This window comes from Falco rusticolus, chromosome 2 (assembly GCF_015220075.1).
Source record: "Falco rusticolus isolate bFalRus1 chromosome 2, bFalRus1.pri, whole genome shotgun sequence".
In the NCBI taxonomy this organism is placed as follows: domain Eukaryota; kingdom Metazoa; phylum Chordata; class Aves; order Falconiformes; family Falconidae; genus Falco; species Falco rusticolus.
In genome coordinates, this window is record NC_051188.1 from 11,532,569 (window position 1) to 11,547,577 (window position 15,009).

A 15,009-nucleotide genomic window follows, 5' to 3' on the forward strand; every position below is an offset into this window, starting at 1 on the left:
GGTAAGAAACAAGCTTTTCAACCGCTTTAACTACCAACTCTGTCTTGAAAAAGAGTCCATGTGATTTCACTGCTCCTTGTGAATGGCCCAGAGTGACAACCATCCAGCCAAGCCATGCACTTCCCAACAGCTGGGTATTCTTCTCCCCTGCCCCAAGCTTGAAGGCTTGGACTGGTGACATTAGGCGTGAAGTATATTTTCCATAGTATGTTTCAGATAATATCTCTTTTGTGAAACAGTAGCAAAGGATGTAAACACTTAAATCTAAAAATACATAATATACTTGATCACCCTCCTGCAATGCAAAGTCCCCAAAAGTGAGCAAGTAAATAATGAAAAAAATCTAAGGAACGCATACAGGTTTTTTGGATGCATGTTACATCTCCAGTCATTTGTCAAATCCTTACTTAAAGCAAACTTTACCAGATAAAAACAAACCAACAAATAAAAAAATACCATCAAAACCACTCCAGGGTATGCTTTTTACCAGCAAAGTTTCTGATATATTGCAACAATAAAACAATGACCTGATTTTTGAGTAATGCAAAAGGCCCCAAAACCAGTAATAACTGATTTTTCAAATCTTCTCTTTAAAAGCTAATGCATTATTAGCAACACAGCTGAAGGTTCTCCTTCCAGAGAATTATTTTCAAGCAAGAGGAGTCCCTTTAATCAGTTTATGACCTCTGAATGGTCCAGACATTACAACATACTCTGTCACTTATATCAACACCATTTCATTTTTAAAACTCTATTTAAAAGGGTTTGGAATTTTTCTATTCAAGAAACATTTTTGAATCATTTTAGGAACCATGTTCTGCACTTTGTAAAAGGGAAGCATTATTTAAATCAATTCTGTTTATAACCACTGTTTCAATGAAAAATGACAAACAACATGAGTGTAAGCCTGGGAGCTTACACACACAGTTGTTGGTGAAAAAGTATTATAGATGCTGCATGCATACAATTTGTAGGAACCACTGACAACTAGGGTAAATACAACATATCACACAACAGCCTGGCAAATATCAAACATTTAAGAGTAAACTTTTAATTTCACTTTTCTGTATATTGCAGCAAACAATTTAATACTCGCAAATATCCCAGTAACACCTCTAACACTTCAGCAGATCCATTCTAGAGATCTGCATGACAAATAAGTTTCAATGGCAAAAACCAGGTCCAATTTTACTATACACAATTTCTAAAAAGAAATAAAGCTATAGCATTGACTTTATACTGAATCATTTAAAAGTATTTATTATGCCTTCAGAAAGACCATTAGCTGCTGTTCTATAATTTTTTTTTAAAACAGGAAAAAAATCACAATGTGCAATTGCATGAAAACAGAATACATGTCAACATACCTCTGAAAGACAGCCACCACAATCTGTGCTGGATTAGATTTCTTCTGTCCCAATTCACCCAAATGTAGTTAATTATACCCAATAGATTATACTAGACTACATTCTACTATAAACAGAGTAATTTATAATTTTCCCAAGTCAAACAGGGAAATGTACTTTTAAACCTACTCACCACAGGCTATTCTCATCAGACACAGCTCTGAAAACATCTTTCACCTACAAATTCCCAAAACCTTCAGCTGTAACAACAGTTTGGATCTACAAGAATTTTAGCTTTTCAATTCTATTGTGGTATCATTACCGGGGCAGGTTACAAGGGGCACATAAAGAGAATGAGTGGAAGTTGAGGGCCTTATGACACCAAGATCTGGTTAAGACTGGAGAGTTTACTGGGGTCCTGGAGAGACACTAAAAAGCATTTTGGAGCTTGAAGCATTTTCATCTAGCTGTGTCTCAGGTATTACAAGAGCTATTCATCTATCCTCAATCTTAAAATCTTAACAGATTTGCTATGTACCATAAACATCTGAAGTAGAACATGGGCTATACGATGCCTCAAGAGATTTGCACTTCATTATTCAGGAAAGCTTTTTCATTTAATTTCACATAGCAGATATATTTTCAGAGCAGCAAGTTATCAGATCACTGGCACTTCCCTTTGCTTACTGCAGTAATTAACCTGCACCAACAATAAATTGTTTCTTAACAGGTTTGACCTTAAGGTCTCACTGGATTTTCAAATTTTCTTTGACAACAAACAATTATTAGCTGCTGTCCGGCACATTAGTCACTGGTCAGCATTCACTAAAACAGAGCCAACAAAAAATAAACTCTTCTCTTTCATCAATACTTTCCCCCCTAAAAAACAAGATGTTTTTTTTTTTTCACTTGATTGGTGGTTTTGATTCTTTTTAAGGTAAACAGCTCATTTCAGTAGAAATGGTGGAGTCAAGAAGCCAGCTTTGTACTAGAAACAATTTTTTATAACATCTTTGAGGAAAGTCTCCTATGTTATCCAGAACTTTAGATAGGAGCTGTGAAGTCAAACCTAAACCACCTCCTGAGTTTGTTATCTTCAGGAGTTTCAATTCCTAGGTGAGACCATGCTCACTGCTCTATAAGCACTGCTGATTCCCGCTAGTATCTATGATATCAACTAGCTGTGAGAAAAGCAAGGACATGGTAGGAGGCATGGGAAGAGTAAGGGACAAGTGAGAAAAACAGCAGGAGTAACAGGCAGTGAGGGCAGAGACACAAAATTAATCTGGAGCACTATCACCTAAAGTGGCCCTCCAAGAACTCTATGACCAGGCATCCATGTTTGCCAGTGGTATTTTATGGATACAGAACAGCACACCTTAGGCTTAATCCTCAGACCAACACAACAGAAGAACGATTTCTCCATAAGCACCATGTACTGCAGATCACATAGAGAAAAGTGACATGAAAGAGCAATGTGTATCCATTACTTGAAAATTTTCTTAGAATAAAAGTTTTTAAGTTGGAAGCTTTAGAGTATTATTGGCAAAAGATATGGCTGTCAAAGAATTGGTCACACCTACTAAAAAAAGTGTGATTAGAACACAAATACAACATTAGATTTACTTGTTCATAGAAGTCAAAACGTACTGAATCATCGAAACAAAATTTCAGGTTTACTAGCACTGGAAAACTAAGTAACAAAACATGTACTTAAATAAGCAGGATGCAAAAATGTGTAATAGCCAGTTTTTTTATGAATATTCTGCACATACTTACAGGTTGAGCAGACTAATAGTGCTCTCACCACAAGGTCACTGAGTAACTTCCACTTCTGCTCCACTTTGGAGGTGACAGCTGGAATAAGAATCTCTGCAGGGACGTAGTACTGAATTGAATAGGTCACAAAAATCCCAAAGGAGTACAGAATTTTTACAAGCTGGTACAACCTGTTGAAAACATTCACACACATTCCTGTAAGTTGCAAACTCTTCATAAAAAAATTAGCTTGCTAATGGCACTAAAGCTATATATACATAAAATATATATTTTCCCCCAGCAAACAAAAAGAAAACATTACCTGCTTGCAACTTATAACTGCCTATGAAATTGCAGAAGATAAGCTGACTATCAAAATATGGACAAAAAACCCCAACCAACCCAAACCACTCCAACATCATGCAGTCATCAATGAATAAACTTTAAAAAGAACAAATTCATCAGACAGCAATCATAAATGAATAAACTTTTAAAAGAACAAGTTAAACAGACAGCAATTGTTTGGGAAAAGAAAACTCCAAATTCACATCAAATATAATCTGTACATTGATAAACCTGTCACAGTGGCAGTAAACACCGGATGTTTTAAAGACCAATGTCAATAGCCTCCAGATTTCTGCATATTCACAGTGTTCCTAAAAAGACTTTTTCACACTGGGAAACGGGCATCTCAGGAAATACTGTTTACTATAATTACAAGGAGTACCTTCTAAGGCTAGAAAATATCTATAACCAAATATGCTTGCTGTCCACACCCCTCTCTTCAAAACCACTAGGTACAGAACACCATTAAATTACTGTCCCATGTCAGAGTATTTCGTAGGGATCATAGCAACACAAAGGAGCACCAAGTTCTACAGCTCCCAAATGTGCCAATCTTATACCAGCAGTGGATTGGTGGGATATGTTACTAAGAAAAAGAAACTGGAAAAGGAATGTATGCATGTGTAGAAAAGAGTTCATTCAGATGCAGGGATGTCCTTCCTAACACACAGAACTAGAGCTGCTCTAACTAGACAAACGTTTTATGGATCAAGAGAATTTTTTAGAACATTGTGTATTTTGTTGAAAATTTACTCTGGGATGGTTTTAAATTCTGTGCCAGACAAAGACAAGCTGCTGTGTCTTGCACCACTCCATGAATTTAGTTACACAAAAAGCAAAATTATCTCTACACAGACTGGTAAAAGGCACAAGCTGCATTTTAAGAAGAGGGAAGTATTTCTATTCTCATTATTAATCTCTTTCCATCCTAGTGTTCTTGCACCCCTGCATGTCACCAAAAATAGATAAAAATTTTCCCAAAATGCAACACAGTGGACAGTTTCCCTATAATATAAAACTCTGCTACATTTACCATCTTTCTGCCTAAATTGGTTCAAAATACCCTTTATTATTCCAAAAATATTAACTGACATCAGATCATCCAGCTTTAGTCTTTGTGCATTTTTTTTTCGGATCTGTGCAGAATGAGAAAACTTTATCATAAGAGTAAAGGAAAAGATTATTAGTATCTATCAGAAAAAAAAGTATCATACCAAATGTGAAAGAACAAAAAAATAATCAAAGAAAAATGTTCACATCTACCCTCATATAAACTGTACCTCAGGAAGAAATATAATAAAAGTACCTGAGGTGAGGCTCAAGTGTATAATACAGAAAATACTTTAAAAATTAAAAAAAAGTCTGAATGGGTTGGCAACCTAACTTCAATACAATTTTGCATGGACTTGTGCATTTTGCTTCCTTATATATGTTGGAAAATAACCCATATATTGGCACTATCTTGCCATATTCTCGGTAACAAATACTATTTCTTCTCCCAAGATTCTTTTTTTCAATATCATGCTCATGCTCTTATCTCACTTAACACAGTGACATATGTTGTATATGGTTGTAGTGTTATTGTCTTTTCCTTCATGATCCGTTTAGAAGGTTTTCCTACACCTTTTTGTAAACAAAACATCTGCAGGTCTACTACAAGAGAAGGTCTCAGAGAAATGAGTTTGAAAATTTTTGTTAAGTTCTCAAGAAACTAGAGTAAATCTTCCAAAAAAAATGTTAAGCGCGGACACTCTTACCATTGTTACTTCTGGCTGAATAAACAAGTGACAAAGAATTATCCATGCCACTAACAGTTAAATTGAGATGCATTTTTAATCCATGCTGCATAAACTACAAGCATTTGTCATAGGTCTGCTTACAGTCAACTGACAGAAGTTATGAGCCTCTTGGTATGATTTTCTAAGAACGCAACTAAAAACAGCATCAAACCTTTTGGGTAAGGATTCAGTTCACTTGCCATGGGGTGTTGTGTGTTCAGAAATGAGAGAGGAAGTATCTCTCATAAACAACCCAAGATAACAGAAGACAACGCCAAGCGGACCAAAGCCTCAAATACCCTTTTCTGCTTCAGTTCTTCAGAAAGAGGTTCAACTCCAACCAGAAAGCAAAAGCAACTTGCAACAGTAAGAAAAGAAAAAAACAGCAGCAAAAGTAAGATAAGAACAAACTGGACCTTTGTCTCTCTATCTCTGAGAGCCTAGCAGGGGTCACTCAAAGAATTCTCCCTTTGAGTATCACAGCCTGTATCTGTATTAGCAAATAAAATCCAGCCAGTGCTGCTTTTAGCCCCTTGTCCTGTGGCCAAATGGCACGGCATGGCAAAATTTGTATCCATACAGCTCAGCTCTTTCCCACCACAACAAGATGCCTCAATCATCCTTTCTTCAGCATTTTCAAGGAAGTGTTGAACACACAGTCAGTAACGGGTTTGGTACGCTTGAGTGGTTTTGAACAGAGGAATACAGCTGATGAACTTGAGTTTTATGTGCTTCTCAGTCCACAACTGCAAGCCAGTTCATCAAGCTTTCCATTTTTTATGATACTGAAAGACTGCTAACAAACAAATCAGCTCTTTTATTAGCTGGACAAATATACAGAAGGAATTAGAAGCATATATATGGGGAAAAAAGAAAAATACACTTTAAGTAAAAATACATTTTGACTAACTGGTCCTAAATTAATTGCATCAAAGGTTTGACCATCACTATACATAACTCAATAAAGCTCCAAAGGCATATTCAAAAGGGACAGAAAAACTATTACATCACCATACATGGTGACATAATGGTGTAGCTAGTTTAGAAGCCACTGCTTTTGTAACACACTGATTTTTGAGTAGCTTTTAGAAATGGAGAGCGAAAGAGTCACTTTTCTATCAGCTCTGCATCACTGTCCTTATTCTGGAAGCTTAGATGGATTTTAGCTGGTTAACAAAAACTGACCAGCTACCCACAATTTGCCTGTAATCCTCAGGCTTCAGATCACCCCAAACCTTTACAAAAACAATTTTTAAAAGATATTCAAAAGCAGGATTCAAAGCTTTAAATACACAGTGGTTCAAAGTAAGCATCTCCATTACAGTAACTATTTTTCAAGGTCTATAAGGATTCAAATTTTTCACATTAAGAAACAATTGCTTATATTATCAAACTGATTTTAATAGTAATTTAATACTGTATTTCAATCAGACAAGGATGGCTCCCTAGGCTACCTTTTTAAAAAAATTCTAAATCATTCATATGTGCTAAAAGAAGAAAAAAAAATCTGCCTCTCTTTCAGTTCTACATTTTAGATGATGTTGTGCCTCTTTCAAAGGAAAAAAATTGGAAACTAGTATAACAAAATATGCATATCAATACAGCTAGGCCAAATAGGGCATTAATTATGCTAAGCTTCCACGTGAACTAGTGCCATGTAACATCATCTTGAATTTTAATGTGCTACAATATTAGTACAGTAGTTAATGTTTGGGATTCACAGTAAGGGAATTGTTGCACAGACTGTCACATCTTAAAAAAGAACAAATGGTGGAAAGAACCTTCAGCCTCAAGAAAATAAGACCCCAACCAAAGACAAAGAAGAAATATTTTATGCTGAGGGTGTTGAGACATTGGCACAGGGTTGCCCAGAGAAACTGTGGATGCCCCATCACAAGAAGCCTTCAAGATCAAGTTGGATGGGGCTCTGAGCAACCTGGACTAGTGAAAGATGTCCCTGCCCACTGCAGGGTGGGTTGGAACAGATGATCTTCGAAGGACCTCTCCAACCCAAACCATTCTATGATTCTATGAGACCCCAACCAAGGACACTACTAAATGTCCCATAATCTATATTTCCCATAATCTATATTTGCAGATGCTGCAGGACTTGGTTCAAATTGATGGTCACATGACAACAATTATGCACTTTTTTTACTATAAATATGTACTGATTTAGGCAAACAGTGCTCCTCCTTGGCTTCAGTCAGGAAGTACCTCACGATCATGGATAAATCGGGTAAACAACACACTGTGCCTCTGTGTCCTCTCCTCAGTCAGCAACAAACTGAGCAAAAACATCCATCCCCTAGGTACCCTGTATACTTCTGAGGATACAAAAAACAATTACTAAGATATTCCAAACAGCTAAACATAACTGCATATAAAGAAAGAAAAAAATATGTAATGCCATAAAACAGAATTTCTTTGATTCCAGAAAAAAGATGTTGTAACAGATCAGCAAAATCAAGCTGAAAACTACTCTCTTTTCATTAAGTCCATTTTCAACACATTCTAATTAATATATTACGCTGAGTGACAATTTGTACTTCAAAACACGACCTAAACTAGAACTGCAACAAGTCTCTTCTCCAAGACCTCCAATCTAGCAGAATGTTTTTAGGAATATGAGCAATTGTCTATCTAAATTAAACTTAAGGACTTAACTGTTCTAGGGCCTGCGTCTGCTTTCTGGTCAATTCATCTACAAGAACATCAAACACAACTCAGAAAGCAGCAGAATTTTAGGTTTAGTTTGTTTTTTTTTTTTTATCAGGAAAGGCTTATTCTTAAGACAGGAATTGTCCAGCTGGAATTAAACACATAAGCCAAGTTTCACTGCTTAGCTATGCTCCAGGCTCTTTCACATGACCACTTCCTTAAAAAACTCATCTGCTCCTTGCGTTTCTCTAGTTCAATCTGACCACTTAACGGCTTTTTATGTGAGGACCAAATAACAAGATATTGTCATATGGTTCACTGGAAATTTGTTTTGCTAGCACAGTTAATTGCACACATTTGCTCATCAGTGCTGTATCAGGTAGACCTACAGTACTGCACAGCAACAACATTGTACAACACAACCACTGACCTGCTTCTCCTAATTTTGTTTGGTGCTCTGGGGTACTATCCAGGGTAAGACAAAAACAGATGACTTACCTCTACATATGTGCCCTGAGTAGCTCTGAGGTTATTAAACTTATAATGCTGATTCCACAACTTACAGAGCACCAGTTTCCACCTCTTTTATTATCTCTTTCTTTGCATTAGGCCTGTAAAGCCATCAGGATAAATATCATCTTATCACCACATCTGCACTGTAGCCAATAGCTATTTGAAAACTCTCATTTGAATAGCCCTGTTAGACAGCAGGCCTGTAGAATAAAGCAGAATATTACAGCAGAATGAAATTCATTCTGTTGCTTGCACGAGCACAAGAAAAAGCATCTGAGTAGCGGCCCTCTCTTATTCCACATTCCTCTCACGCCTTTTTTTAAGATCGCTTCTCTTAGGGCACAAATAAACCCAGAGCCACCATTTAAAACAAACCTTTCACTAATCATATCAACAATGAGCACTACCATGTAATGCTACAAATAGAAGTATTTTCCCTTTCAGATGCATCATACAGACATAATGGATGTAGTAAATGTTTGAAGACTTCTGGGTGTTATTAATGTGTGTATATGTACAATGAAAGGATATAAATAACGTATCATGAGCAATATGCCCCCAAAAACAGAAAAACAGGGAAACACAACACCAAAACCACCACCACCAAAAAAAAACCCACCAAAACACACAAAATAGGCAAAAAATTGATGCCCAAATTTCAGTTTTTAGGATAGCAATACAAAAACAAAACATGCAAACAAGCAACAACAGATACATGAAAATTCTAGCAACCAAAAAAGAACCACTCATCCTTCAAGGCACATTTTATTATACTTGCATGAATTTATCATTGGGATCAGTCAGGCAATTAAACAAAACTCCTTTTTAATAATATGAAAAATGCACAGCTCACACTGACTCCAAGGAATGAAAATGAAGAGTGAAAAAGTATCACTTGAAGATTAAGAACATTCTCCAAATGTGTTCTACTTTTGTTTCAAAGAATAACAAAAGGAATCAAAATTCAGCTTAGCAAAGCAATTTGTTTCACATAATTTGAGATTTCACTACTTCAATATGGTACCACAAGAGACATCAAATAAGTAGATGTGAGCGTATAAGCTGCAAGGCATCACTTGATCAGACTGAAAACATGAAAATACTTCTCAGCTTTTACACTTCTGCACTGTTGATATACCTAGTTTTAGGCCCATCAGACACAAAGGTACTGAACAAATTGAAGTTAAATTAATAGTTACAGTATATATCCATCCATAGACAGATACAGAACTAACAATGCACCAGTTGAAATAGCCTTCAGTGTTTCTTCAGCATGTGATATGTGGAGCTCCCATAGCATTAAAAAGAAAAGCTAAATCAAAATTATAATATCCCTGAGACACTGGCAAGCACAAGTTTCATTTTTCTGATAGGAAGCCATTATTATACATTATCCATGGACTTGCATCTGAACCACAAATCTATTCAGCTTTGATGTCTTCTATTCTAGTTGTTTACCTGCTAAACTCAGTGATTCCACTAAAAAAGGCCACTATATCCAATATAAAACTAGCTGGTTTCAGAACTGCAATATGCAATATGGAAACCACATATTACTTCCTTCAATACACCTGGCACTACCGCCTGCCAGAGCTATTTTACTATAAAGATCATCGATCCGTTTCCATATGCAATTCCATTTAATATGCAAGAAATTGCTGGCCAGGATCATAGCCATACTAAAGAAGCCACAGAGACAGTATATACAGAATTTTTTTTTAACAGTTTGAGCACCTATCAGTTATAAGTATGACAGCACTGAGGCAATGAACAACCCTTGCAATATTTTTGCCTTCTAGATTACTGGTTTTAAGTCACCTGTGCACTTACCATATATCTTGTGGCAGGTTTAAAGTTATGCTGCCTTTGATTTCATCTCCAAAGCGCAGATACCCTAGAGTAGCGAGTGAGATATACAAGGTCATGACTATTCCCATACCAATGTTCAGTGCCATTGGGAAGCGTGTTGTGTCTTTCATTCTGTTTTCCAATGGGAGTACCTGGAAATAGAGGGAAAATCAATTACATTTTACGTCCTCACAGTAAAACAACTTTTCTCCCCCCCTTCAAAGCCAATTTCCAAAACTTCGGTGATTTTATTAATAAATAAAAGTACTCTACAACGCTTTACAGCCTGAAAGATCACAGTGGTTTATGCACCCAATAGAAAAGTTCAATTACTGAAAAGTACCTATATTGTTTGCAAAACAGCATTAGTGTGGAAAGACAAAGCAGTATTTATAGGTTAGAAAAAGTGACAATAGAATACGTGTGGGCATATACCCATACATATGAGTAAGGTTACTTTTTTTTTTTTTAAACAGAATCATTCAGAATCCAAGGGTTATTCTGTTTTTATTAGGTATGTCTGCACTGTCAGTCTGCATCACTGACAAACCTACCACGCACATGGTTGACACAAAAGCTCACGCTTAGCAGACAGCCTCAGCTCTCCTGGCAGGGAACCTTGAGTCCATGACTACCAGAATACAGACCCAGGCTCTTTTTCATTTTTCTGGCAGACAGGGCCAAGCACACTGAGCACTGCTTTTGCTGAACATAGCGTATGTGCTTTGAGCCCGAACTATAGCCTTGCTGGGCTTGCCATCACTTCAAAGTGAAGACACATTACAACTATTACTGCATGCAGTCCGTGGGAAAGATTGCCTTTTACATGAACTGTATAGCATATAGAAGAATATGCTTAATAAGTTCCAAGTTAACTTTTTAGCCACGAAGACAAAAATTCCAGGCAAGGCAGAAAAACCAAGCAACAAGCTCACAATCTGCTCTTCCCACTTTGAATAGCATCAGCATAACAGATCCTTTCACGTCTTCATTAAAACACAAACTGAAGGTATGTGGATGCTCCTAGACAAGCATACTTTCCCTGTCTCTTTCAGAACTGTACACTCACCTCAGACACTCAATATGGGATATAGCTGAAGATTAAGACACCTAATGTTTTATGTCTACATCTAAGTAAAACATCTAAGCTTCTGTAATGAAGACAGGTAACTATAATCTAGTCAATATAGTCAATGGAATAAAGACCACAGTTCAGCTTATCTTTCGGTAGACATGCAGGTTATATTTGATTAACAGTACAGAACTAATTTAACAAGCTTGTCGTCTCTGGTTAACACTTCTGCCAAATCCAATACAGACAAAACAGTTTCAGTGCAAGAGGGTTGCCCTGTAAAAGTTACCGTCCATTACATTACAGAAAATTGCTTTTTAAATGACTGAGTATTTACTGTTTTCAGTTTAACCAATGTAAGTTATGACAAAAGCAGCTTTCATCCACTAATTAACAAATTGATATATTTGAATTTCTGTCATATTATTTTCTATAGGGCAATTACTCCTTTCCTTCTGGTCACTCAGTGGTATTCACTTCCTGACCTGTTGTTGAGCATCACCACTGCCAATCCATCCCACACAGTTGTATTTCTCCTACCCTAGAAATCCTGAAGAAGTCATTTTCTACTTGCTAACACAGAGATCTCTAAAAAGAAGCACATTCGGAGGCATTTCAAAATTTTCATTCATTTTCAATTAAAATGTTAAAGATCTTAAATGAGGATGATCTTTATGCAATTCAGAGCTTCCATTGCTGATGTTTTTCCTCCCAAAAGCAATCTGACCTTGCACCGTAACTTAATCTGGTGGAGAATGCAAAACCTAAACAAAGAAGAGTTTCAAAACTTTTATCAATTTTAAATTGATAGTGTTAGGCAGCAGGAAAAATACAAAAGGAGACATGTGGCTAGAAGTATTACTTTACTGCCACACACAAAAAATTTGTTCATTCCTCTAAATGAATGAAGCTTCTGTGTCCACATAGTGCCTAGCAAGTCATCTTTTTGTATTTCGCATCAAAAACTTCCAGGCAGAACAGACAGCATTTCAATTTATTTTGCCCTCAGTTGGAAGTAGATTGTTTTAATATGCCTCCTTACTAAGAGCTTTGAAGGATGAAAATTACAGGCAATTTTTCCCTTCATCCAAGTTTTCCCATTCTTGACTTCCTAAAGACAGACAGTATTTGAGCCTCAGCCAGTAATAAAAATTATCAGCGTTAATTCTCTGGTGATTATAAACAGAATACATTTTCTTCATAAGTTCTGCCATGTTCTACAGCTTCTGGAAATCCTAACAAACATAAATTGTTACAGTAAGATCTTACTCCAAGCTACATTATCTCTGCAGAGCTTTAGTGGCAATTGCTTGCCCAGCTTACAGATATCAAGTGTCTCAAGTTCACTGGCCCGGAGATTTGATTTCCGAAGTCTCCAGCATTCATTCCTTACATTCCCGGCAGAAGGAGAGCACAGACACACATGCCAGTCATGAAAAAAATCTGATGTTTTTCCACATAACTCCTGTCACAAAAGGGATGCTGGGGACTGCCTGCCTCTGAAATTGCAAAAGCAATCTGTAGGGGACTACTAACAGGGGGGCAAAAAATTAAAATCCTGTGGTTTCACAGTCAGAAGGAGCTCAACTCAAAGACTATGGGACTGTTTGCTATGTTGGAGTGGGTCCAGAGGAGGGCCACAAAGATGATGAGAGGGCTGGAGCATCTCTCCTGTGAGGAAAGGCTAATCTGAGGGTGTTCAGCCTGGAGAAGAGAAGGCTCCAGGGAGACATTATTGTGACTTAAAGGAGGCTTATAAGAAAGACAGGGACAGTCTTTTTAGGAGGGCCTGCTGCGATAGGACAAGGGGTGACGGTTTTACCCTCTTTTAGTTTAGATTCAGACCAAATACAAAGAAGAATTTTTTTTTTTACTATGAGGGTAGTGAAACACTGGCACAGGTTGCCCGGAGACATTATTGATGCTCCATGCCTGGAAACATTCATGGTCAGGTTGGACAGGGCTCTGAGCAACCTGATCTAGTTGATGTCCCTGCTCATTGCAGGGGGCTTGGACTAGAGAACCTTTAAAGGTCCCTTCCAACCAAAACTCATCTATGATTCTACACCTTCTTTCACAAAAAAAGCCCTGCAGGCTATTCATAAAAATGCAGAAGAGAAAGAAACCTCCTACTTTTGGCTAAACCTCCAACTGAAATAGAAAAACATTACAAATGTACAACAAACACCGGCTTATCTTCTCTTTAGAATGTCCATAAGTTTATATGACTGCATCAGATTTTAATCAATAACTATTACTAGTAATGACATTTTATATACACACAAATGCAGAATGGCTTCCACTCCCTGTACAGAGAGCAGAGCAGGAGGAAGGAGCACGCAGCAGCATCCAGGAGGTAAGCAAGCAGCAGTTGGGAGCTGAAAGACAGCACAGGAGTTTTCCTGCTGAGCAGCAAATGCTGCGAGGCAGTGAAGGGACTCGGGTCCAGCCTCCCAGGGACTTGACCCCAGGCAGCTCCAGTAACCAGGATCAAGGCAGCTGGCGCAGTCATGGCTGTGGGAGGGGGTGCACAGGAAGCCTGGAGACATTGCTCAAGACCATGTGCCACTGCTGGATCTGCATAACACAGGTGGTGACTAGCTGCACAGCAAGGTCCCTTGCACCAGCTTGAGTGGCCACCCCTGACATGTCGGGATTGAACCAAGACAAACTCCTGAGGGAAGACACCATCCAGATCTAAGACTATAGGGACTATGAAGTGCTCCTTCCTCACAGGCAAGGCTCAGGGCAATGGTTGCCTCATCTGCCCAAAGCATTCTCTGAACCCCCAAGCCAGCATGGATTTATCAAGGATAAACCACACTTAGCCAATCTCACGGCCCTTTGAAATTAAAAGATTGGCTCTATGGATAAAGGGAAAGCAGTGGATGTCATTTACTTCAGCTGAGCCAGGCTACCTATGCAGGATCCCACAGCATCCTTTTTAACAAAATTAGAGACACAGGAACTGGATGGCAGGATTACAAATTGGGTGAAAACAGTCTGGGCTAGAAGGCTCCAAGGGTACAAAGTTCATCAGGAGACCGGTTACTTATGTTGCTCCTGCAGGGTTGATAGTAGGGGTGATGCTGATTAATATCCTTATTAATGACGTGGATCATGGGACAGAACATATCCTTAGCATGTTGGCAGATGACATTAAGTTGGGAATAACAGTTGATAAAAAGGAAAGTAGAGCCTCAGTTCGGAGGGACTTCAACAAGCTGGAGGACTGGGCAGACAGAAACCTCACGAAGCTCAAAGACAAAAGCAAAGTCCTCAACACTGGACAGAGAAATGCCATGCAGAAGTAGAAGTTGAGGACTGTCATGCTAGGGAGCATTTCTGCAGAAAGGGACCCAGGCATCCTGACAGACAAGAAGTCAAACATGAGTCACCAGCCCACCTTCAAGCAGACTGTGCATGCACATGGGCTACACCAGCAAGAGAAGAGGCAGCAGGTCAAATATTCTTCCTCTCTGTGGCACTTGAACTGCACCTGGATACCATGTCCAGTTTTCACCACCTAGCACAAGACAGACATTGACATAGGGGGAAGTCCAGCTGAGGGAGGTCAAGGTGGCTAGCAGGCTGGAGCACATGAGAAGCTGAGAGCAGAGTTTATTCATCCTGAAGAGAAGGCGACAGCAGGGAATCTCCTTGAAGCCCTCAGCTAACCAAAGGGATA

The 15,009-nt window shown here is 38.2% G+C and overlaps 1 protein-coding gene across 4 annotated transcripts in view; it reads right to left on the reverse strand.

Annotated features, from left to right (window-relative positions):
- SLC36A4 (solute carrier family 36 member 4) overlaps nt 1–15,009 on the reverse strand; it is a 108,491-nt gene that overhangs the window by 50,631 nt on the left and 42,851 nt on the right. For all 4 annotated transcript variants that reach the window (XM_037377294.1, XM_037377297.1, XM_037377296.1 and 1 more), the window contains exons 9-10: nt 10,232–10,401; nt 3,126–3,295 (exon numbers count right to left, since the gene is read on the reverse strand). In XM_037377294.1, coding sequence (XP_037233191.1) covers nt 3,126–3,295; nt 10,232–10,401 — 340 coding nt within the window. The remainder of the gene's footprint in view (nt 1–3,125; nt 3,296–10,231; nt 10,402–15,009) is intronic.